The 26671-nt window shown below is 42.4% G+C and overlaps 1 protein-coding gene across 1 annotated transcript in view; it reads right to left on the bottom strand.

Annotated features, from left to right (window-relative positions):
• The window catches only part of EFNA2 (ephrin A2), a 152184-nt gene that overhangs the window by 9718 nt on the left and 115795 nt on the right, over positions 1–26671 (bottom strand). The window contains exon 3 of the mRNA XM_051972182.1: positions 1316–1415. Coding sequence (XP_051828142.1) covers positions 1348–1415 — 68 coding nt within the window. The 3' untranslated portion in view covers positions 1316–1347. The remainder of the gene's footprint in view (positions 1–1315; positions 1416–26671) is intronic.

Raw genomic sequence — 26671 nt, 5'->3', positions numbered from 1 at the left:
ATGGGGATAATGATGCTCAGGCTATACACTTTACAGAGTTGTTGTGAAGCTCTGAAGGCTCAGTGAATATGCTGTAGAAATGTGAGGTCCTAAAGCCTCCCAGAAAATTCTGGGTCTGGGGCCACATTCTACTTTCTCAATGTTGAGTTGAGGTAACAAGTGCTTATTATACTCCTAGCAGATACCGAGCCTTGTACAAAGTGCTGGACATACAAAGAAAGATAAAAGACAGTCTCTATTTATCAGGAACTCATAATCCAATAGTAAAGAAGAGCCACATACACAACAATATATAAACAAAATATGGACAGTTTCTTTATCTAAAAATGAAGCTAATAAAATCACCCAAGATTGTTGTGAGAATCAGATGACATAATGTTTGCATGTTCCTGGTATATAGTAGGCATTATATAAATGCTTGTTTTCTTCCTTTTTTCTTCTCTCCCTTGTGGGAGGAAGTAGTTAACAAAAGCTTTGAATACCTAAGGATTTCATATTTGGTCCTGGAGATAATAGAGAATTGTTGAAGAGTGGTCAGCCCTATGTTTAAGGGGAAATCGTTTTAATAACTGAGTGGTGGATGAATCAGAGTGGGGAACAGTGTTGAGGCTGAGACCCTCCCAGCAGGCCACTGCAATAGTCCAGCCATGAGGTGGTAAGGGGCTGTACCAGGATACTGCAGTGTTAAAGATGTATTCGAGGGGGATGTATTCAAGAGACATAAGGTAAAAATCAACAAGCCTTAGGAACAGATGGGATGTGGGGGATGAGAATGACAAGTCATGGATGACACTTAGGTTGTAACTGCGAGGTTGGTGGTACCCTTGGCAGGAACAAGGAAAGATAATAAGAGGGGAGGGCTTGGACAGGGGGAAAATATAAGTTTGATTTTAGGCATGTTACATTTAAGAAGTATATGATGGGGTGGGGAACCTCTGGCCCATGAGGCTATATAAGGCCTTCAAAATCATTTGCATAATCAACTGCATGTGATGATTAGCTGAAAACTAGGTAGACCCACATCCCACTGTTTGAGTTCTGTAAGTCTGTAATTTTGTATGGCCCTCTGATGTTACCAATATCCAAGCGGCCCCTGGCAAAAAAAAAAAAAAAAAAAATGGTTCCCCACCCCCAGCACAGACCATCAAATTTCAAATGTCTAGTAGGAAGTTGGAGATGTGAGTCTGGAGGTCAGGAGAGAGATTAGGGGTGGATTATTTGAGAATAATCAACATAGAGATAACTGAATCTGTGAGTGCCGATAAGATCACCTAGCAAAATAGTCTGCCCAGAATAGAACCTTTAGAACACTCACCTTCAGTGGTCTTGAATGACCTGGATGAAGAGCTAGCGGGAGACTCGAGGAGTGTTCAGAGAGGTAGGAGGAAAATCAGGAGAGGCTGTGTCCCAAAAACCTGGAGAGAAGAGAGTATCAAGCAGAAGCGGGTGATCAACAAGTCTATGGCTGCAGAGGTCAAGGAGAATGAGGAGAGAGAAAAGATCAATGGATTCAGCAATTAAAGTGATCACCCATCTAAAAAGCTGGAGAGACACAATTTCTGGGTAATTAATCATTTTATTAATAACGCTAGCATATTGGCGAGAAGAATCGCAGTTGAATGATGGGGTCCGAGCCAGACTATAGAAAGCTTAGAAGAAAATGAGAAGAAAGAGGAGGTATTAATGTAAAAAATAAAAATAAAAAAAGCCTTCCAGGGAGTTTAGGAGGGGAGATATGGAATGACAGCTGGGATGGATATATCAAGTGAGGACTTTTTGAGAATGGAGGAACCGTGGGTGTGTTTGTAGGCAGTAGGGAAACAGCCAATGGACAAGGAAAGATTGAAAATAAGTGAAAGAGTGGGGATGATGGTGGGAAAATGGTGCTGGAGAAGGTAGAATAGAATCAGACATTTCTGCATATAGAGGCTTTTGCCTTGGCGGGGAGAAGGGCTACCTCATGTGAGATGTGAGTGGAGGATAAGATAGTAGAGGAAAATGTCTCAGTAATGAGAAATGAAAAAGGCGGAGGAGGGAGGTCACAAGAAATAGCCTCAATTTTTTTTTTTTTCAGTAAAATGTCAGGCCAGGTTTTCACATGACAGGATTGGGGGCAGGGGAGCCATGGCAGGTCTGAGGAGGGATAAAAAGACCTGGAAAAGCAGCTGTGGAGAGTGGGAGAGTGAGTTGATCAAGGAGATAGAGAAGGATTACCTAGCAGCAATGGGAAGGGGGCAGTTGAGATTATAACACAAATTTGTAGTGCACCCAGCTACCACGGTTTTGTAGCTCTCTGGGGTGACCAGTTATGCAAATCACAGCTCAAGCTCCCATCAAGTACATCACTCTCTACTATCAGAAGCAAGGCAAGGCAAGAAACATTTATTAAGTGTTTTACTATATGGCAGAAACTGTGTTAAACCGGGGTGATACAAATATATGTAAAAAGAAATAAAAGTCCTGCCCTCAACAAGCATACATTCTAATTCTCACACAAAAGTGAGCTCAAAGGGAGAATAGGGAGGAAGGTAGCCCTATAGGGACATGGTGGCAAAATCCAGAGAATCAGAAGCAGAGTTGGGAAGGGAATTAAGGGTGGTCATCCAGGGTCCCTTCTTAAAATGGGGACTCAAAGAGAAATGTACCAGTGGGAGGAAGGGGCAGCAGGAATACAGAGGCATTTTGTAGTAAGAAGGTTCCATGATTAGAGAGGAAATCCAGGGTAAGAAGGCTTCTATGGTTACAGAAAGAAGCAGAGCCAGGAGGGGGCCATACTGGAGTCAACAATCTACTAGAAAAAATGTTTTATTGTCATTTTTTAAAACTCTCAAGAGGGATTAAAATAGTAGAAATATTTTCCTCTCCCTTTTCCCACTATATTTAAATGAGTTGTTGAAACATTTCAGTCATATTTGACTCTCTGTGACCCCATTGAGGGTTTTCTCTGCAGAGATACTGAAGTGGTTTGCCATTTCCTTCCCCAGTTCCTTTTACAGATGAGGAAACTGAGGCAGAGTTAAGTGACTTGCCCAGGGTCACCCTAGCAAATGTCAGAGTTGAGATTTGAACTCCAGTCATCCAGAGTCTGAAGCCAGCACTCTGTGCACTATGGCGCCACCTAGGAGCCACACAAATGAATACAACATCCTATAACTTAAGATGGTAAATTGAATAGAAACCTCCCAGGGAAAACTTACAAAGGAAAAGAAACTGTCCCTTTACATGTAGCTGGAACTGTTAAAGAAACTTTAGTCATTGTTCCATCAGTCCATTGTCCCCTTAGAATGATCTCAGTGACCTTCATAGAGATGTGTTAACTTTTCTAGACAGACTGGAATCTGCAGAAAACTCTTGGCTTGCATCTAGGATCATCAGGATTTTACCAGATCCCTAGAGATGTTGGAAGTACCACGATCAATTAATCGATTTCAAAAACATTTCTTAAACACTACAAGGTCCAGTTCAGGAACATAGAATACAAAAGAAAAATATTAAGCCTCCATCCTCAAGGACTTGACAATTTATTGGTTATAATTTTTAAAAAATATTTTATTGGGTTAGATATGTAAATATGTAAGATTATACAAAATCTATGCCAAAAAAATCAACATAATTTGGGGAGAGGATCACTAGAACCTGGGGGTGGGAGCCAAGAAAGACAACATGTAGACCGTGACATTTAAACTGAATCTTATTTTTTAACTTTATTTTTTCTAATTACACGTAAAACTAATTTTTAACATTCATTTTTAAAATTTTGAGTTCCAAATTCTCTCCCTGCCTTCACTCTCTCCATAGAAGGCAAGCAATTTGATGTAGACTATACACGTGCAGCCATGCAAAACATATTTCCATATTAGCCATGTTGTGAAAGAAAACATAGACCAAAAAAAAAAAAAAAAAAAAAAAAACCAACCCAAATCCGAGAAAAATAAAGTTTTAAAAAATATGCTTCAATCTGCATTTAGACTCTGTCAGTTCTTTCTCTAGATGCATTTTTCATAAGTCCTTTAGCATTTTCTTCAATCATTGTACTGCTGAGAATAGCTAAGTAGTTTATAGCTGATGATTGTACAATATTGCTGTTATTGTGAACAATGTTCTCCTGTTCTGCTCACTTCACTTTGTGTCAGTTCACATAAGTCTTTTCAGCTTTTTCTGAAACTATCAGGCTTGTCATTTCTTGTAGTACAAATAGCATTCCATCACAATTATATACCACAATTTGTTCAGCCATTCCTCCAATTGATGGGCATCCCTTCAATGTCCAATTCTTTGCTACTACAAAGAATTGTTATCAATGTTTTTTGTACAAATAGGTCCTTTTCTTTTTTCTTTAATGTCTTTGGGATACAGACCTAGTAGTGGTATTGCTGGATCAAAAGATTATGCACAGCTTTATATGACTTTAATTGTAGTTTTGAATTGCTCTCAAGAATGATAGGATCACAGCAGTGTTACTACTGGGCTTATATTCCAAAGAGATCTTAAGGAAGGGAAAGGGACCCAAATGTGCAAGAATGTTTGTGGCAAGTGGAAATTTGTAGTGGCTAGAAAGTGGAAATTGAATGGATGCCCATGAATTGGAGAATGGCTGAATAAATTATGAATATTATGGAATATCATTGTTCTGTAAGAAATGACCAGCAGGATGAGGCCAGGGAGGCCTGGAGAGACTCACATGAACGGATGCTGAGTGAAATGAGCAGAACCAGGAAATCATTGTACATGGCAACAACAAGGTTATAAGATAATCAATTCTGATGGATTGCTGATGGTGGCTCTTTTCAACAATGAGATGATTCAAACCAGTTCCAATTGTTTAGTAAAAGAGAATCAGCTACACCCAGAGAGAGAACTATGGGAAATGAGTGTGGACAGCATAGCATTTCCACTTTCTGTTATTGTTTGCTTGCATTTTTGTTTTCCCTCTCAGGTTTTTTTCTTTCTTTCTAGATCCGATTTTTTTTGTATAGCAAAATAACTGTACAAATAGGTATACATATTTTGGATTTAAGATATACTTTAACATATTTAGCATGTATTGGACTACCTGTCAACTAGGGGAGGGGGTACGGGGAAGGAAGGGAAAAGAACAGAAGGTTTTTCAAGGGTCAAAGTTGAAAAATTACTCATGCATATGTTTTGTAAATAAAAAACTATAATAATAAAAAAATTTAAAAAAAATGATAGGATCAGTTCACATTTTTACCAGCATTAAATTAGTGTCCCAATTTTTCCATCTCAGTTCCTATATTTGTCATTTTTCCATTTCTGTCATATTAGCCAATCAAGTAGATATGAGGTGGTACCTCAGAGTTGCTAATTAATTCTTTAATCAATAGTGATTTAGAACATTTTTTCGTATGACTATAGATAGCTTTGATTTCTTCTTCTGAAAACTGCCTGTTCATATCCTTTGACCATTTGCCAATTAGAGAATGACTCATATTCATATAGATTTGACTCATTTGTCTAAATATTTAAGAAATTAGACTTTTATCAGACATACCTGCTAAAAAATTTTCCCCCGGTTTTCTGCTTTCTTTCTAATCATGGCTGCATTGGATTTGTCTGTACAAAAAACCTTTTTTAATTTAATGGGATCAAAATTATTCATTTACTTCCTGTAATGATAAGCTGAGCTTTAGATGAAACCAGGAATTCTAAAAATTACCACAAGGCCACTTTGGCTAGAATGTAGAATATGGGAAGGAATCTAATTTAAGCCATGCTCTTTCTTCTGCCTTTTCACTTCAACAACAATCCAAAGTTTGCCCCTCCATCTCTATTCCTACCCTGTGGCTCTATCTAGCCAACTAGGCTTTTTTAAATTTCTATCCCCTCTCTCCTTTCACTAATATTCAGAAACACCTCATCACCTCTCCTCACTATCCTCACAGCTGCCAAATTAATATTCCAGAGACACAGATCTGACCCTACCACTACCCTCCTCCAAAATCCTCAGGGGTTCCCTATTGTCTTTAGGAAAAATACAGAATTCTCAGCCTGGCTTTCAAATCTCTCTACAATCTTGCTCCCACCCATCTTTCTAGTATTAAATCAAAATACTTCCCTTCTCGCACTTTCTGTTCTAGTCCAACTAGTCTCTAAACTATTCTCATTTCTCATCCCTGGGTCTTTACACATGTCTGGATTACATGTCTTTCTTAGCACTGCTTTTCAGAATTTCTAGCTTCCCTGCAAGCATAGCTCAGATACAGTGAATATCCTAAAGGTCTTTCCTGATCCTTCCCAAGTATTTGTGTTCCTCCCTAGTAAAATTTCGTTTCCTGCATCTTCCACCAATTATAAAAAGAGAGGATCACAAGGGGACTGCATTAATAAGCTATATCCCACTTCCTTATCATCTTTTTCCAAGTCTGAGGCACCCTTAATTTGTTGGAGTTATCTAGGTTTGGGTCAATAAAGCTCCTAGAGAGCCAAACCTCATGAAGAACCATGCTTAAGCAATGTTAGAATGATGAGTTGAGTCTAGTTCTTTCATCTCTGCTCAATAAACTCCAGGGGTTCCCTATTACCCCCCAGAATCAACTTCCTGACTTAAAGCCCATCACAACCTTGCCTACCTTTCTAGTCTTTTTATTCTTGACTCCCTTCCATGCCTTCTATGATCTAGGTATATTGACCCCCTTGCTGTTCTTCCCACAGTTGTGTGATGTTCAATGGTTGTCCTTCATGCCTGATTTCCCTGATTTCCTTCAAGTTTTTGCTAAAATCTCACCTTCTACAAGAAACCTTTCCTGGTCCCCCTCAGTGCTAGGTTCTGTTGGTTAAATCCGTATCTTCTCTCTAAATCATATAGACATAGTTATTTGCACATTGCCTCTCTCTGAGCACCTTGAAAGCAGGGAACCAGTTTTACCTTTCTTTCTACCCTAGTGCTTTGCACAATTCCTGGCACAGAGTTAGCATTTAATAAATGCTTAGTGACTTGACTTGACAACTTTGCTAGAAAGAGATATTTAATGGGAACTCTCAGTTACAAGAAGACATTCTTAGTTAAATGATAAGCATACAATCTCAGGAGGGGCAGTTAGATGACAGTGAATAGAATGCCAAAAGAAGACAAGAATAGAGACAAATATTCATTACATATTTAAAGCAGCAGTTTTTGTGGCAGCAGAGAATGAGAAATAAAGCATATGTCTATTAATTGTGGAGTGTCTAGAAAAAACAAACTATGGCACAATAATAATATTATGCATTGAGCAAATATCAAAATGAGTGTGGAAAGATTTCCACAAGAAATGTGAAAAGATTTTTTTTCTTCTCAAAAATATTATTTTTTTAGCTTTTTCTTTTTACAATTTCTTTTACAATTTTTTAAAATTCCAAATTCTCTCCTTCCCTTCTATTGAGAAGGCAAGTGATGTATTGTGAACACAACATGAAACATGTGGAATCATGCAAACATATTACCATATTAGTCAGGTTGCAAGAAAAATAAATGCAGAAGTTATACTTAAATCTGCACTCAGAGTTCACTAGTTCTTTCTTGATGATGAATAGCATTTTTCATCATACGCCCTTTGGAATTGTCTTGGATCCTTGCATTGCTCACAATTATTGTTACAACATTGCTGTTACTATGTACAAAGTTCTCCTGGTTCTACTCACTTCACTTCGCATCATAAATCTTCCCAATATTTTTCTAAAACCATCTTGTTTGTAATTTCTTATAGCACAATAGAAGCATGGAGAGATTTGTATGAAATGATTCAGAGCAAGATAAGCAGAACCAAGAAGGCAAGATAGGCAAAGACTGCAACAATGTAAATGACAAGATCATTAACATGATACAACTCTGAGCAACTAGATAAACTGTAAGGTACAAATTACAAAGCATACCTCTTATCTCTAGGCAGAGAAGGGAAGGACTCCTAAGTGTACACTGTTGGGTGCAATGACTATTGTATTTCTTTTTTTTGTTCTTTTTTAGTGGGGGTGATGGTTTGTAATGAATAAGGATTCAATTTGGAAGAAGTAGCAATGATTTTGAAAAAACAAAAGACATCGTTAAAATTTGTTTTAAAAAAGTGATGGTGACTACACCCAGAGAGGGAACTGTGGGAACTGAGTATGGATCACAAAACAGCATTTTCACTCTTTTTGTTGTTGTTTATTTGCATTTTATTTTCTTTCTCACTTTTTTTCCTTTTTGATCTGATTTTTCTTATGCAGCAAGAGAATTGTATAAATATGTATGCATATATTGAATTTAACATATATTGGATTAGCTGCCATCTAGGGGAAGGGGAGGGAAGGAGGAGAAAATTTGGAACACAACATTTTGCAAGGGTCAATGTTGAAAAATTATCCATGCATATGTTCTGAAATAAAAAGCTTTAATAAAAAAAGAAAGAAAGAAAGAAAGAAAGAAAGAAAGAAAGAAAGAAAGAAAGAAAGAAAGAAAGAAAGAAAGAAAGAAAGAAAGAAAGAAAGAAAGAAAGAAAGAAAGAAAGAAAGAAAGAAAGAAAAAGTGATGGGCAATTGAATCCAGATCAAAACTTGTGCTAGGGAAGATGAGAACTGAGAATAGAAAAACTAAAGAGTGCCTATAGGGATTAACTATGAATAGAGGATAAGCAAAAGAAAAATTCTGCTCTCCTGTACCTTTAGAAGAGAAGAATGAATGACAAGTCAAAGAGAAAGAACCCCAAAGCCCTGATACCCAAGTAAAGGAGAAAATGGGAGCAGACTCAAAAGGCTACTCTAGTAACCAGCTGGGGAAGAGATAAGCATAAGGACAATTAGGGACCTCTGCTTCCTTGACCAAACTAAAAAGAAAAAAGAATAGTAAAGAGAAAGACCCAAGAAATCCTGGGTCTTAAGGCTTTACCTACTACTACCGTCAGAAAAGTCATGTCCATTCTAGGAATCAAGTAACTCATCCAAAGATGGGGCAGTGTTTCTTATCTTCTCCATTTCAAGAAGTCAATGGAAAAGTTTGTCATTTTTCAAGGAAGGAGCAAGCTTAGAATCGAGAGAGGGCCCTGCGCTGTTAATAAACAGAAAGATGATTCTTGAATCCAGTCCACAGGATTCACTAGAAACCATGGTTTTGAATCAAGGGGTTCCTGCCCTCTCCATAAATAGAAAGTCACCCTCTCGATCCAGGATTGATTTGGGCACCACTTCTTCCTGAGACCTATTGTTCTGGCTGGAGCCAAGAAAGAGAAGAATAATATTATTCTCTACACCATCCTACTATTCCAAACAATTAGAAAGGAACTTGGTGTCAGTTGTTAGCTACAATAATGTCAAGGATGGGTGAACAGACAAGCTTGTACCCTCGGTTAAAAAAATTTGCTGTCTCTGCAAATCACACACAGTACACTGGTACATCTGTAGGCATGCTGCATCATAAACACCCATTAATCTGCATAGTGTAGTCATAGGCAATTATTCCAAATACATTGTACATAACAATTGCATTTGTAATAATATTAAAGGTACATTTATACAGCATTTGCAAAGCACTTCCCATGCATTACTATTTGGTCTTGATTAGTGTTAATAATGAATTCCTTGAAGCAGGCATATGTATTTGAATATATCTCATTTAATTCCCAGAACAGCCCTATAAAGCAGATATTATTTGGGGGTATGAGGATGGGGAGAGCTGAAGAACTAAGACCTCTGATTTTGTGGGCATATGGAAATCCGTGAGGCTCCCGTCTTTACCAATGTAGCCTAGCAATTGTACCATCATTTTTTAAGAATCACCTTGGGGCACTGAGTTGAGTCATTTACCCAGAGTCAGTCAGTATTTAACTTTGAGCCTAGGTCTTTCTGACCTCAAGATTGGCTGTCTATCTGCCATACCATACCGCCTTTCAGGTGCTATTATTATCCCCGTGGTACAAATGGGCTCAGAGAGAGGACTTGCTCAGGGTCCCACAGTTAGTAAATGCCCGAGATAGGATTTAAACCCACTTCTGACTGTCCTTGCCCACTATCTTGCTAACGACCATATTGGAGTTGCATGTGATGGGTCACACGGTGCATAACAAATGGTATTCCTTGTAAGGGCTGCATACTGCCGAAGACACACAGAGATCATATGTTATAAATTCTATCCCACGTTGGGATTATCTCCAGAGCATATAATGCATTCGCTCAATCTAAACACAGCACCTGGTCATGTATGTTACCTCTTTTCTCATCATTCCCAGGGCATTCATTATAAGCCTGCCTCAAGTGCCTCAACTGTTTAAAATGAGCACCTTCCTTCCCTTAGGCAGTCTGAGCCTATTATCTTATTAATAAAGATGACTAATAATAATATATAACATCTACAAGTGGCCTGAATGCAGCACATATGAGGGAATAGCCCAAGATTACTGTACACAGGTTTAGCGCAAAAAAGAAAAATATTGATACTAGTACTTCAGGTGATTAGAAGGATATGACAATAACAGATCAACCTAGTTTATTAATAATGGTAATAACAATTACAGCTAATATCTCTGTAGCACTTTAAAACTTGCAAAGGACTTTACATACAGAGGGCAGCTAGATGGCAGAGTGGATAGAGAATTGGGCTTGGAATCCTCACATATTCAAATCTAATCTCATTTACTTAGCTGTGTGACCCTGGGCAAGTCACATAACCCTGTTTATCTTTGTTTTTTCATTTGTAAAAATGAAATGGAGAAGGAAATGGGAAAACACTCCATATTGGGCAGTGAGGCAGCACAATGGAGAGGGCAGGGAGTCTGGAGTCAGGAAGATTCATATTCATTTCTTTCTTTTTTCATTTGGTTTGATTTGGGTGGGTGGGGGGAGGTTTCTTAACCTTTTTTTCTTTTTTGTAGGCTTCCTGCCTTTAGTTCCTTTTTAAAAAATTTTTAAATAGCTTTTTATTTTCAAAATATATGCAAAGATAGTTTTTAACATTTACCCTTGCAAAACCTTGTGTTCCAAATTTTTTCTCCCTCTCTTCACCCAACCCTCTCCTCTAAAAGCAAGTAATCCAATATATGTTAAACATGTTCAATTCTTCCATCTATATTTCAACAATTATCAAGAAAAAACAGATCAAAAAGGGAAAGAACGAAAAAGGAAAAAAAAAAAAGCAAGCAAACAACAATAAAAAGGGTGAAAATACTGTATTGTGATCCACATTCAGTCCCCACTGTCTTCTCTCTGGGTGCAGATGGCTTTCTCCATCACAAGATCATTAGAACTGGCCTGAATCACTTCACTGAGCCATTTCCATCAGAATTGATCATCACATAATCTTGTTGTTGCCGTGTACAATGATCTCTTGGTTCCACTCACTTCACTAGCATCAGTTCATGCAAGTCCCTTCAGGCCTTTCTGAAATCATCCCGCTGATGATTTCAGCAATAATATTCCATAGCATTCATATATCACAACTTATTCAACCATTCCTCAATTGATGGGTATCCACTCAGTTTTCATTTCCTTGCCACTACATAAAGGGCTGCCACAAACATTTTTGCACATGTGGTTTCTTTTACCTTTTTGATGATCTCTTTGTGATATAGACCTTTGTGATGCAGGATCAAAGGGTATGCACAGTTTGATAGTCCTTTGGGCATAATTCTAAATTGCCCTCCAGAATGGAGAGTTCACAACTCCAACAACAATGTATTAGTGTCCCAATTTTCCCACATTCCCTCCAACATTTATCATTATCTTTTCCTGTCATCTTAGCCAATATGAAAGGTGTGTAGTGGCACCTCAGAGTTGTTTGAATTTGCATTTCTCTGATCAATAGTGATTTAGAGCATTTTTTCATATGACTAGAAATGGTTTTGATTTCCTCATCTGAAAATTGTCTGTTCATATCCTTTGATCAATCATCAGTTGGAGCACTGGCCTTTTGTTTCTTATGCCAACCCACAATATAGTGAAACTGTGATTGGCAAAGTCATGATTTAGAAGGGATAACTTTAGAAACAAATCAATGAAAAAATCAGCCCTGTTGAGTAGGTCTTCTACTATTATCTCCATTTGTAAAGTACCCAGCCCAAGTCCAAGTCCTAACTCTCAGTCTCCAACTAGAGTTCCCAAACCAAATGCATTTAACAAGAATCCAATAATCACTATTAGGTACTTATTGTATACAGAGTCCTGTGTTAAAGGAGATCCAGAATTAAGTGAGACCTACCTTCAGAGAGCTCATAGTCTAGTCAAGGATGATAGCATTGTCCAATTCACAGGCTAAGTTCATTAACATGATCCCAAAGCTCCCTGTGAACTCCGAAGAGGAACCGTTGCCTTCAGCCAGTGGGAGAGAGGGATATGGGGTTCAGCTTCTTGGAAGAGGAAACACCTGAGCTGAGCTTAAAACGACAAGCAGGAATTCTACAGAGAAAAAAAGGAGAGACAACCTTCCAGACACAGGGAAGAGTCTGGACAAAGACACAGAGTCCTTGACCACACTAAGCTTCGAGGTAGCTCCACGCTGAGGCATCCCACTGTGCTCTGGGCCAGATGGAGAATGACTCCTTGTCCTATTCTGAGCTGGGTCATGTGTATCTCAGCACCAGTTTTTAAAATTGATATATCTTTTATTTTTATGTCACCTTCATATCTGAATATATCCCTCCATGCTTTTTAACCAAAGAATAAAAAGAAAAGACTCATTTCCTCATCACATCAGTCAAGTCTGATAGCAATATGCCACATTGTACACCCCACTCTTCCACCTCTGCGATAAGGTGGAAGGGGCGGTTTTTTTCTCTCTTCTCTGGGGCTGAATTTGGTCATTGTTACACAGAATGTTCAGGCTGGGATTTTTAGGGAAATTTTGTACTTTCCACATCCATTGCTACCTTCTATATGTATATTGTTTTCCTGGTTCTGCTTGCTTTATTTTGCATCAATTAATATTTTAGATTTTCATGTTCGTCATTTCTTATGGCACAGTAATATTCCATAAGATTCATGTACCACAAATATAGTCATTCCCCAATCGGGGGCAGCTGATCCGTTGCTAGTCATTTCCTGGATATTTCCAAACCGTTCTGCCTGTGTTCTGGCCAGTCTCTTCATCCTGCCCTCCCACCATCAGGAACTTGGGCTCTGCCCCTGAGATTCTCAGCTTGGCAGGCAGGTTTTCACGTTATCTTAACCAGAATCAGCCCTCCAGATCACTTGCTTTTTTTCTCATTTAATTTTTCCCCCAATTACACGTAAAAGCAATTTTTAACATTCATTTTTTAAAATTTTTGAGTTCCAGATTCCCTCCCTCCTTCCCTTCCCTCCTACTGAGAAGGGAAGCAATCTGATATAGATTATATATCCACATCACTTTCCAACTATTTCCAAACCTTGGTGCCAAGCCTGTACTCCCCCCTCTTTCTTTCTAAATGTTATCTCCCCTTTCCCATTAGAGAAGAAGCTTCTGTTTCCTCTTTTCCTCCTCCCCATCTCCAAAATTCCAAAGGAATAACAGGTCACCTCCTTATTCTACTGAGGACAAACAGCTGGGTGGGCAGTCCACTGGATTAATCCATCCAATCAATCAGTTAATTATCAACAAGCATTTATTAAGTGCTTATTATGTTCCAAAAGGCACTGTGCTAAGCATTGGGGATGCAAAGAATGGCAAAAATAGTCCCTCCCCTCAAGGAACTCACATTTTAATGGGGGGAAGAAGACAACATTTAAAAAAGGGGGTGCATTCAAGGGATATATGAGCATCTGGAAGGTAATATAAGGGGCACAATCACCTGGGGGAGTACGGGAACGTTTCCTGCCGAAGGTGGGAGTGGAGCTGAATCTTAAAGGAATTCAGGGAAACCAAAAGTGATGTGGAGGAGGAAGAACATTCCAGACCTCTCAATGAACCTCGGGAAGCAAGAAGGAAGTAGCTGCTGCCAATAATCCTATTGAAGTTTCTAGTCATAGAACAGATAAAAGCAAGCAGACATAGATGTACTGGGATGAGGATGATGATGGTAACGATGGGGTGGTGGTGATGGCAGCAACTACCATTTATATAGTTCCCACGATATGCCAGACACGAGGATGGAGACTTTCATTGCCTCTTTATCAAGAATTGCAAGATCTCAGAGTTGAAAAAGACATTAGAGGTAAACTAAGGTAACAGATCCGACGCATGCTCAGAGCACCTGGGACAGCATTAACCCATTTGGAGAAGTTGAATGAGGAGAAACGTGCTTTCGGGAGGTCGGTGAGATGTGGAGCTGGTGTAGACAGCTCATACCTCGTTCTGCTCTGCTAACCATGGGGTGAGGAAGAGAATTCTTTTAATTGGATGTGTAGCCAGAACTGTGGACATCTTCAAAAAGGCCAGTCAACCTTGCCTCCTTCGTTGGAGCTTTTGGACCCCTTTATGGAGGGTGTCCAGCCATAGACAAAGCCATGGTGGGGAGAGGCCGTATGACCTGGGAAAATAAGGTCTCATCCTCGGCCTCTACATTTGTCTTTTTCTGTTCTGGGGGAAGGGGGGGCATTGGCGGGACCGTCAGCAAAGTGAGCGCAGCCAGTTCAGCGTTGGTCCCCAGAGGAGCAAGGAGTGACCTCAGGACCCGCCCAGTGGCAGCTGAGATGAGGATTCATCCAGCAGGAACTGAACAAAGAGGGACCCCCACCCCAGTGCATTAAGAAGGGAGAATATACATTGTTCTCGCTATAACTTCGAAGTAAATATCCCTTTGGAAAAGCTAATTGATGTTAAGCAGTTAATGAGAACTGGGGCACTATTCACTGGTGGCTAACACAACCCATGGGAGCTTGGGCCAGTGGCAGTGGAGAGCAGTCACCCCAGACCCCTCAGGGCATCCTGGAACCCTGAGGGGCAGATGGACCAGGTCTGGCTCCGGGAGAATGAAGTCAGAACATGATACACTAGTCCAAGCTGACATCCAGCTGCAAGGTCCTCTATGATCTAGCCATCCTGACCTACTTGCTACACACACACACACACACACACACTCTCTCTCTCTCTCTCTCTCTCTCTCTCTCTCTCTCTCTCTCTCTCTCTCTCTTTCTCTTCCTTGACTCCAACTTTGCACTCCCTGGTCCCCCATGCCTGGGACATTTTCCCTCCAGATTTCCACTTCCTGTCTTCTCAGGCTTTCTCAAGGACTTAGCTCAAATTCCACCTTCTCCAGGCTTTCCAGGTCACCCCTCTCCCCCTCCCCTACATCTAGCCCATTCCTCTCTAAAACTGAGTTGGTCTGATTTTCGATCTCCTCAGTGCGGTCCTTGTGCGGTCCCATGCTTTACACACATCATCCCTGCTTCCCAGCGTGGCCCCTTGGGGACAGGGACCCAGCTTTTGCCTTTCTTTGTATCCCCAGCCCTTAGCACAGTGCTCGGCACATAGGAAGAACTTGATAAATGTTTGTGGACTGACTGACTGATCCGTAAAATGGGGACAGTTAAGACTTGCTCTATTTACCTTGAAGGGTTATTGTGAAGGGGGAGAATGCTTTGTCAACGTTACAGCCTTGGTGAAATGGGAGTTCTTGTTGGAGAGAACTCCAAGGGGGGAGGTGGCGGGGGGCTGGAGGCTGAGAGCCCGGCCCCCGTGTCCCAGAGGAGACGATGGTTCCTGACCTCAGGCCTTCCAGTCTCTTCCCAACTTCCCGAAGTAGGTTAACCGCCTCATCAACGCAGGTGAACAGCAGGAAGATAATTCTCCTGTCTCAGAGAAAGGAAGGGGGGGTGTGGGATAGAAACCGCCCAGTCTGCAGGCCCAGCAAGGCTGAGAATATTTATTGGAGACAATAACTGCTCCCGGCAAACACAAAAACTGGTCACCTAATGAGCGGATGGCAGAGCGGAGTTCCCGAGGTGACGGGGGACAGCTTAATGCTTTTTCAGCCAGTGAAAATCAAAGAGCATGTTATTAATCCGGTTTTTCTTTTTTTTTTCCCCCAATAAGCCACCAGCGTGACATATTTCAAAACGCCTCCTCCCCTCCTCAGGAGCGTTGCCGTACCTCTCCCCAGCACACGCCAAGGAGGCCTCTCCAAGAGTTATGACAATTAATATTCACACAGCTTCCCTCTGGGGTGGATCTTCATTAATAACGAAATCAATTGGCACATCCAGGGAGTACCTTGCTCATGCTGGGCTCATTGTCCCCAGACCTCCCAAGGGAGGGTCCAGACAGGCAAAACCTGGACCTGGCCAGACTCGGGGTGGGGGGGTAAGGGTAGCTGTCCTAGCATCCCCCCCATTCTCTGGGAGCTAGTGTCTGTGCTGGGGTACCTACTTTGTATGGATGCTGTATGTTCCTATTCATCTCTAACTGTCTTCCCCACAAGGGCGGGGGAGAAGAACGCATGAGAGCTGTTCTGGGTGCCATCCCTGACTCATACTAGTTGGGCAAGTAGGTCAGTCAGTCAGTAAGTCAACACTCATTGATTAAGCACCTACTATGTGCCAGGTTGTGCAAAGCTCCAGGGAGACAAAGAAAGAGCGAAGGCAGTGCTCACGTTCTAATGGGGGAGACACAAATAACACAGACACAAGATAAATTGGAGATTTGTAATCTCAAAAAGAAGGTGTTTGAATTAAGGGGAACAGGGAAATGCCTTTTCTAAAGCAGCAATGTGTGATCCAGAGAAATCTGGGGGTTTCTGAAACCTTTTCAGAGGGTCTACAAATTCCAAATTAGTTTTTATTTCTAATATGTATCTATAAATATAATCTATATTATATATAGAATATGTATCTATAATCCACATGAACAAAACTTTTGGGACAGATCCTCAACCATTTTTAACAATATAAAGATACTGAGAACCAAGGTTTAGAGGGCAGGATTTAAGCTGAGACTTGAAGGAAGCCAGGGGATAAGGAAGGGGAGAATTCCAGGAATGGCCAGTGGAGATGCCCAGAGTCAGGAAACAGAATGTCTGGTGGGAGCCATCGTGTAAAGGCCTGTGTCACTAGATGGCAGAGTGTCGGGCAGACTTGATAATAAGGTGTAATAAGATGGGAAAGGCTTTAAAAACCAAACAGAAAATTTTATACCCCTTAAAAACAAGAATTTTTTAAATGGGGATCCACAGGACCATGGACAGATTTTGGGGAGACAGATCCATTAAAATGGGATACAAATTATAGCTTTTTATTCACTAACCTTGGGTTTCTTTTGTAATTCTATATATTTTATTTTATATATTTAAAAATATTATTCTGAAAAGGAAGCCATAGGTTTCATCATCCTGCCAAAGGGTCCAATGTTACAAAAAAAGTTGACAGTAAGTTTCAGAGAAGGTACTAAATTATGCTGATAGAGGGATCGTCCTCATCTGGGAGTTCCCTGTGAAATCCCAGATTCATTCCCCTTTCCATTGCCCACAAGATATAATTTCCTTGAGGAACTGTTTGCCTTTCTCTGTTTCCACAGAGCTTATCACCGTGCCTGACCTATAATGTGAATACTTGAGAAATGGTCAGTAACTGACTGATCTAGAGAAAAGGGGGAGATAGAGAAGCCTGGGACTCATGAGCATATGCTCCAGAACTGAAAGGAATCTTCTTCTGTTTGGTTGTTTTTCTAAGGACATCTGACTCTTCATGACCCCATTTAGGATTTTCTTGGCAAAGATACTGGAGTAGTCTGCCATTTCCTTCTCCAGCTTATTTTACAGATGAGGAAACTGAGGTACACAGAATTAATTGATTTGTCCAGAGTCTCACAGCTAGTAAGTGTCTAAGATTGAATTCAATAAGAAGAAGCTTCCTGACTCCAGGCCAGGCACTCTGACCACTGTGCCACTTAGAAATTATGTAAAATAATCCCCATATTCCTTCTCCCTGAATTTCAGTTTGCCATTCTGTAAATGATGAAAGAGTGGTGCAGAATTTCCTTTTTGGAAGTGGTTTCCTACATAGATATAGAGATCTATTGTTTTCCCAGGCTGACAATAGTATAATCAAAAGCATCTATCCAATACCAGCGATGTGCCAGACCATAGGCTAGAAAGAAAGATAGTCCCTGCCCTCGAAAAGCTTACAATCTAATGGGGAAAACTGCCCAGCAAAGGAAGCTGAAAAGATCAGGGGGAGGTACCTGACTGAAGGAGCAGGATGGAGAAACTAAAGAAGGTCTAAAATGAAATGAGGCCAGGGATGGCCACAGCAGAGAACCCAGAGATCCAGCTGTGATCAGGATGAGCCAGAGGACATTCAACCCTACTGGGTCACCCTCTTTGGAATCACTAACATTTGGAGTTCACTGGGCGCCAGAACTGAAAGAAAGAAGTAGGGCCTGAAGGATCCAGAGCACCTTAAAATATAAAATATGTTACAAGGGCCCTTAAGACATCTGATATCAGAGCTGAGAGGACCCTGAAAACTCAGGATGTCAGAGCTTGGAGGGCCCTTAGAACCCAGGAGGTCAGAGTTGGGAGGGCCCTTAGAACCCAGGAGGTCAGAGCTGGGAGGGCCCTTAGAACCCAAGATGCCAGAACTTAGAGGACTCTTCGAATGTAGGATGTCAGAGCTAGAAAGGATTTTAGAACTGAAAACATCAGAACTAAGAAAAGCCTTAGAACACTGGCTGTCAGGTTAGGAAAAGATGTGAGAACGTAGGATGTCACAGCTAGGAAGAACCTCAGAACACAGACCATGTAGGGCAGTGAAACAGAAAATGGAACAATAAGGGGCAGTGGGGAGGGAGTGTTTCTCCATGGGTGCTCTCAGCACCACTCTCTACCCCCTAATACAGGTCCTTTGACTCCTCTGAACATCAGTTTTCTCATTTGTAAAGTGCAAAAATGTAAAAAATTTGTAAGGTCCCTTTTAGTTCTAAATCCTATGACCCTATAACGTAACAGTCAATCAAATGAAAAGCATTTATTAAGTGCTTACTGAATGCCAGAGTCTATTTTAGATTCTAGAAATGCAAGGGCATAAAAGGAAAGGCAGACACATAAAAATATTCACCAAATGAACACAAGATAATGGGGGGAGGCATTTGCACCAATATTTGTCACTGTTTGTCTTTTGTTCTTGAAAAGGTACATTACATCAGGGAGGGGACGCCATGATAGGTGTGTGAACCGGATTTCAGTGAGGGAGGGCTGTGCAAGGTCATCTGCCTCCTTTGCCCCTCCAAAGTCATCTGGGTCCAGTGGCCAGATGTAAATCAGGAGGATTGGAGATGGTCCTGGATGCAATGGGAGACCTCAATGTCTGGAAGGATCAATTGTCCTTTGTTCTCAAAATGACATCACTATATAAAGTCGAGTTAAACTGTGTCCAGCTGTGGCTAATCCAGACCGATATGAACTCAGAATGTTCTACCACACGTCGGACTTAAATGGTCCTATGAGCTTTGGGGATGGATTCTCTAATTTTGCGCATCTCACATTTCTTCTGAGTTAAATCAGTTCTGCTTTGCTCATAGAGCACGACACCTTCTCTGATGAGGGTACACCATGCAGAGCAATCCTGTGCCAGTGTCTCCCATGTCAGACAATCAATTCTTAAGAGAGTCCTTGTATCACTTTTTCTGACCACCTTATGAGTGCTTGCCCTGTGTGAGTTCTCCCTAAAATAGTCTTTTGGACAAGGATCAGGAAAGACCTCATGAAAGAGCACTTGAGCCGAGCTCTGGGGGAAGCCAGGGATTCCAGGAAGGGGAGGGTGTACCTTGCAGGCGTGGGGGAGAACAGCCAGAAGATGGAAGATGCAGTATCATATGTGAGGAGCACCATAGAGCCAGTTTGGCTAGACCAAAGAAGAGGTGAAGGGGGTGATGGGTGATAAGACCAGAAAGGAAGGTTGGAGCTAGGGCGTGTTTGGTTGTAGCGGCAGCAGGAAGCCCCTAGGGTTTCTCAAGCAGAGGAACAACTTGGGAAAATCCTTTTGGCAGCTGCGTGTAGACTGGATTAGAGAGGGAAAGATTCAAGTCAGGGATAAGGAACTGAAGGTTTTCGCAATAGAACAGCTGAAGGGTGACTAGGACAGTGGCTCTAGGAGTGAGGGAAAAAGTATGTACACAAAAGGTGTCAAGGGAAAATCGATAAGATTTGACAGTTTGAATTGAATGTTCAGGTGAAGGGAGGGAAGGCATGAGGATGACTCAGATTATGAACCTGGTGGTGCTTTCCACAGATTGGCAGAGAGAAGTCCAGAAGCGGGGTGGGTTTGGGGGTGAGGGGAGAAAGGAAAATCAATGACATGGTCAGTGACTGAGGTGACCTCTTCAAGACCTCTTGAACCCTTCCGTCTTTTCTGAGGCACAGAAGCTGTGGGATTCTGACAGCTGGAAACATCTATGCAACCTCAGTGGAGGGGACCTTGGTAACCTTCCAGTCCAACCTATAGCATCTCCTTCCCATCCCCCAAAAAACTCCCTTCATGACATACCTGACAGCTAATCTTCCAACCTCTGCTTGAAGACCTCCAGGAAGGGAGTACACGCTGCCGCTAAAGGCGGCCTGTGGTGCTTTTGGAGACCTCTCACTGATAGGGAATAATTCTGCATAATCGAATTTGGCTTTTGTGTCATGGGGTATTTTGCTGAAACAGTGAAAAATGGGATCGGCCTTGGGACTAGCAGCGGAGAGACATCAGTGGAGACTACCGATTCCATCTGTGGCTCCTTCTGACTGTGGGACATCCTGTTCCTCATCTGTAAAGTGGGGATAGCTCACTTGCCTAAAGGGGGTGTACATAGCAAAATAGTAATCAAAGGGCGCAACATTCCCCCCCTCAAAGAATTGCGGTTATACTACTACCCAATAAGTCACCATGCAGCCTCTTGAGTGAAGGCCTCCAAGGAGGGAAAATACCACCTCCCGAGGAAGCGTGGAGGTTTGTAAGGGAAGCATTTGGGAAACCTGAAATCTCCAGAGAAATGTGAATAGCTGCTATTATGTAAATGATGATTATTAATGTCACTTATCATTGCAGGTCACCACTGTGAGGACAGGACATCCCGCTAAGCTGTCTTGGGGGTTTCTCCCTGCGCTCCGGAGTGTGGTTCTCCTTCTCAGGGGAGGCGGGTGAAGAAGAAGCAGCAGCCAGGGGAGGTGGGTGGAGGAGGTTTCAATTATAGACAGCTTTATGCCTCTAATCGCCCTGTGCAGGGTGTTCTAGAGGAGAGTAAATCTATTATGAAAAGCTTATAAATGTATGTAAAACCAGCCGGGGACAATACCGGGATTACACAGAGCAACCCTCCTAGTGTGGGCAGGAAAAAAAGTGAAGAGCAAAGAAAGGTTGAATGGATTATAGCCTTCTGGCCCTGGGCCTGAGGAAGAAAGGGAGCGTTACCTGCTTAGTCTGTCACTGTGAATCTCCCTGTGGATACAAGCACAGAATGGTTATAGACCATAGGTGTAACTAGGTTTGGGCAACTGGGATTTTGATCCAGGGCACTGGAATTTAGAGGAGCATATTTCCTTTGATTGCCTAACCCAATGCTTTGGGACATTCTGCATTATGACTCCCATCCTACCTGTAGCAATACTATTCAAGCTCCATAATTAAGCATTTGACTGTCATTCCCAATGGTAGCAAGCCCCTTTCCAGGCTCCTGATGGATCTGCTACAACTTCCCGATGTCTCTTGAGGGAGAAGGTAACAAGGTACCTCATCTGCTTTTAGACTTGAGTGTCACTGGTTGCACCGAGAGGGATTCTCAGAGGGATACTAACTCCTTTTTCCAGTCCCTTTCTACTCCCTAAGAATAAAGGAATACTTTATTTTCCATCCTTCTGTTATGGAACAGATCCTAACCTATCTAACATGAAACAACAGGAAGAGACTCTTAGGGAACCTGCTTTCAGAAGAGAGGATGTGATTGCTGCCCTGAGAGACCTTCCCTCGGCTCTGAGGCCGACAGGTCATGTGAACGAGAGAGCATAGCCAGGGAACATCAGGGAAAGAAGAGATCAGACTACCAGCACCTCAGAACTGAGCTGGAATGGGAATGAGGAGGGTGGTTCTCTCTGAGCATCTTCTCCAAAAGAGCCAAGTGGCTCAGAGAAAGGAGAATGGCATGGTGGGGGGTGGGAAATTCCATTAGCCAAGGGAGGAGGGGGGCCCTGTGGCCCCAGATGGCGAGGCTGCCTGCTGTCTCCCCACATGGGAACCCTGGGCTCCAACCCCACTGGGATGGAGAGAGTGGAGGACATTCTAGCAAGCAGGAAGATATGCCTCTCATTCTCTTCCCAGGGGACTGTGACGTTTCCCTAGAGAACAACGTTAAGGAAAGCAACGAGTGCTGAGTCAGAGGATGTGGGTTTGAATCTTCACTCAGTTACTTACTGTCTGGTTGAGAAAGTGAAGCTGATGACTTTGTGCATCTCTGCCTCCCTTCAATCCAATTCACACTTGAGTCATGACATCGACCCATAATGTGCCTGTCCTCTTTGAAAATGAGACAAACAACAACAGTCTCCAGCACTTAAAAATGTGCCTGGCACATAACAGGCCACTCAGAGATGTTGTTTAATTGTTGTTGGTAAAATAAGTTCTTATTGGTGTCTTTTATTTTTTAAATTATCATGGTTTATCATGGAAGGAAGGAAGGAGGGGAGGGAGGGAGGGACATAGAGAAGGAGGAAGAAAAGAAAGAAGGGAGGAGGAGGAAGGAAGGAAGGAAGGAAGGAAGGAAGGAAGGAAGGAAGAAGGAAGGAAGGAAGAAAGGAAGGAGGGAGGGAGGGAGGAAGAAAGGGAAGGAAGGAGGGATAAAGAGAAGGAGGAAGGAAAGAAGGAAGGGAGTAAAGGAGGCAGGAAGGAAAGAAAGAAGAGAGGAGGGAGGAGGAGGAAGGAAGGAAGGAAGGAAGGAAGGAAGAAAGGAGGGGAGGGAAAGAGGGAAGGAGGAGGGGAGGGAGAAAAAGAAAGGAGAAAAGTAAAGAAGAAAGAAAGAGAGTGGAGGGAAGAAGGAAGGAAAGAAGGGAGGGAGAAAGAAAAAGAAAGAACGGAGGGAGGGAGAGAGGGAGGAATAAAGGAGGAAGGAAGGATGGAAGGAGGAAAAGAAGAATGAAAGGAAGAAGGATGGATGGAAGGAAGGACAGAAGAAAGGAAGGAAGGAGGGAAGGAAGAGAGGGAGGGAAGGAAGGAAGAGAGAAAGGGAGGGAGGAGAAAGAGAGGGAGAAAGGGAGGGAGAAAGGAAGGAAGGAACAGAGGGAGAAAGAAAATAAGGAAGAAAGAATGGAAGGAAGGAGGAAAAGAAGAAAAGAAAAAGGAAAAAAGAAATAAAGAGAATAAAGGGAAGAAGAGAGAGAGGGAGGGAGGAAAGGAGAGAGAGAGGAAGAATGGAGGAAGGGAGAGAGGAGGGGGAGAAAGAAGGAAAAAATGAAGAAGGGAGGAAGAGAGGAAGAAAGGAGAAGAAATCAATGGATCCATTGAAACAAGTCTAGGAAGATATGGGTTAACTAATTTTTTAAACAATGTTACTAGATTGCCGGATTAGGAGGAAGCCCTTAGATTGGCCTTGTCTGTATTTTAGCCAAGTATTGCCATGATTCTTCTGGATGAAAAAGAGGGTTAGATGGTAATGAAGGTAAATGAACTTAGAACAGGATGAGCAAGACCCAAACGATGATAAAGATTGTTTGGTGGCAGCTTGGAAGGAGGTCTCTAGTGGAGCGCCCCAGGGATCAATGTGTATTCCAAAAAATTCTTAATAGGCTAAAACACTGAAAGGAAGTTTAAAAAGAAAAAAAAAAAAAAAAAAAAAAAAGAGCACTTTAAAGCCTATTGTGTGTCCTGCACTCGGCTAAGCCCTTTACAAATATCTCATTTTATGCTGATCACCTCGGGAGAGAGCCGCTACTACGATGCCCAATTTTTATAGTTGAGGAGACTGAGGAAGGCAGAAGTGACTTGCCCAGGATGATACAGCTAATTCGTGTCTGAGGCGAGATTTACACTCGGGTCTTGCCCGCTGCTCTATTTACCGCACCACCTGGCTGCCTCCACGCTGAATTAAAAAAATATGGCATGTGATAGGGACCGACGTGAAGTCTTATACTTGGGTTAAAAAATCAGCTTCGTTAGTGCAGAACTGGGGGGGCGGGAGTGGCAGGGGACAATTAAACGGCATTGCACTGAACAAGATATTAGACTTTTACTGGACTGAAGGTTTGATGAGTCAACAGTGTGATGTGTCGGTGGAGAAAGCTAATATTGACCTTAGGAGGCAGACTTCGGGTCCAAAGCCTCTGGCACACACTGGCTCTGTGTGTGTGTGTGTGTGTGTGTGTGTGTGTGTGTGTGTGTGTCCAGAAAGAAGGATGGCTTTGGGATAAGAAGACAAGGATTTCAATGCATCTCTGCCTTTGATCACCCAGACTATTTCCTGGACTATTTTCCGTATCCTGCCTCTGTCTTTGAAACCACTCCCGTATCTTTGCCAAGAAAATCCCAAATGAGTTCACGAAGAGTTGAATACCACTGAATCAGCTGAAAAACAGCAATCACAACCACTCTAGATGAGGCACTTAACTCCTGTTTGCCTCAATTTCCTCAACTGTAAAATGGAGATAATTAGTACCACCTCTCTTTAGGGGTTGTTGTGAGCACCAAATGAGATACTCTTTTTGGGGGAGATGGAGGAAATTGGGGTTAAGTGACTTGCCCAGGTCCCACAGCCAGGAAGTGTTAAGTGTCGGAGATCAAATTTGAACTCGGGTCCTCCTGACTTCAAGGCGGGGGCTCTGTCCACTGCACCACGGAGCTGTCCTTAGAGATAACCTTTATAAAAGCACTTAGCACAGTGCCTGGCCTGTAATAGATGTGGTACAAATGTTTATTCTTTTTTCTTTCCCTTCTATGAGGAAGAGATGAGTGTTCCAGTCAAGGGGGGACAGATGCCCTCTATAAGACCTCCAGTTCCTCTATTATTGTATAGTTCCACAAGGTATCATGTGGTTCTGTTGGTTAATGCTGCCTGGAAACTTCAATGTCACCAAAGGACCAGCAGCTAACAGACCACCGAGATTCCCTTTCTCCGGAGTCCTCTGGGGCAAACACTTTGTGGGCTTGGATCCAGACCCGGCAGAACAGAGACACATGGGAGGAAATCTTGCTGCCAGCCTTCATATTTACTCCTCCCTGCAGTCTCTGGCCCCGGGGCTGTCCCCGAGAGCTCATGCAATCTCCTAGAACAGCGAGACACCTCGGTCTGGGGGTTAAAATTCAGAAGAGAGGGGGTAAGCAAATAGGCAAGGGGGAGTGGGACAGTGGTACTGGGAGGTCTCATAGATCATAGCCAATCTCGGCATTTTCTAAGGAAGGAACGATACCCCGGGAGCCTGGGTAGAGAGCCAGGGCAGTTTTTAAAACTGGAAAACGCCGCTGTCCAAGGTGGCTCTAAATAACCCTAGGGGGTGACTGTGAGAGGGTGCACCTGCATGGGGGAAGTGTGTGAAGGAGTCCCATGAAAAGGAGAAATTAGAGCTGTTTCTGTTTGGTCCCAGAAAGCAATGAGGGAAAGTGGCAAAGGAACACATTTAGGCCTGAGCAAAGGAAAAACCTGACAATGATAAGGGGTTTTCCAATAGGAATGGGCTGTCCCGGGGGCAGTGGGCTCCCAGGCCTGGGAGGGCTTCAAGCGAGGGCTAGATGACCACTGGTCAGGCACGTGATCCAGAAGGTTCTTGTCTATATATGCATTGAGGGATGGCTGGGAACTAATATAGAAATACCCTTAATATGATTGTAACTGTATAACCTATATCAGATTGCTTGCCATCATAGGAAGGAGAAAGGAGAGGAAAGAAGAGGAAAAAATATGGAACTCAAAATCTTATAAAAATGAATGTTGAAAACTATCTTTACATGTAATTGGAAAAAATAAAATACTATTAAGTGGGGAAAAAAGGTGGCAGGAAATCTGTGCTTCTCCTACAATTCTGAGACTGGGATTCTGTAACTAGGTGATTGCTATGGTCCATTCCTTCTCTAAATCTCATTATCCTGTGATCTCTAGCCCACAATTCAACTCCTCTCCTAGCATCTCTGAAGCATTCGGCAATTTTAGCATCATTTGCAGGTACATTGTTTTATTCTGTATTCCAGACTTTGATATTCAATTCTAAGGTCCCTCCCAAATCTGACATCCTCTGTTCTAAGGATCCTCCTAAATATTAAAATTCTGGGTTCTAAGAGTCCTCCATCTCTGACAACCTCTGTTTTAATTGAGCTCTCCAAGATCTGACATCCTGTGTTCTAAGAATCCTCTGACATATTAACATTCTGGGTTCTAAGGCCCCTCCCAACTCTGACATCCTTTATTCTAAGAGCTCTTTAAGTTCTGAAATCTTGTGTTCTAAGAGTCCTCCTAAATATTAACATTCAGTTAAAGGTTCCAACCCTGATATCCTTTGTTCTAAGGGCCCTCCCAGCCCTGACACCCTGGGTTCTAAGGGCCCTCCAAGCTCTGACCTCCTGGGTTCTAAGGGCCCTCCCAGCTTTGATACCCTGGGTTCTAAGGGCCCTCCCAGCTCTGACATCCTGGGCTCTAAGGGCTCTCCCAGCTCTGAACTCCTGGGTTCTAAGGGCCCTCCCAGCCCTGACCTCCTGGGTTCTTAGGGCCCTCCCAGCTCTGACATCATGGGCTCTTAGAGGCCTCCCAGCTCTGACATCCTGGGTTCTAAGGACCCTTCCAACCCTGATATCTTTTGTTCTAAGGGCCCTCCCAGCCCTGACATCCTGGGTTCTAAGGGCC

Source organism: Antechinus flavipes, chromosome 1 (assembly GCF_016432865.1).
Source record: "Antechinus flavipes isolate AdamAnt ecotype Samford, QLD, Australia chromosome 1, AdamAnt_v2, whole genome shotgun sequence".
NCBI classification, from domain to species: Eukaryota; Metazoa; Chordata; class Mammalia; order Dasyuromorphia; family Dasyuridae; genus Antechinus; species Antechinus flavipes.
Note: the sequence above shows the minus strand (reverse complement) of the source record. Positions and strands in the feature narration are given on the sequence as shown.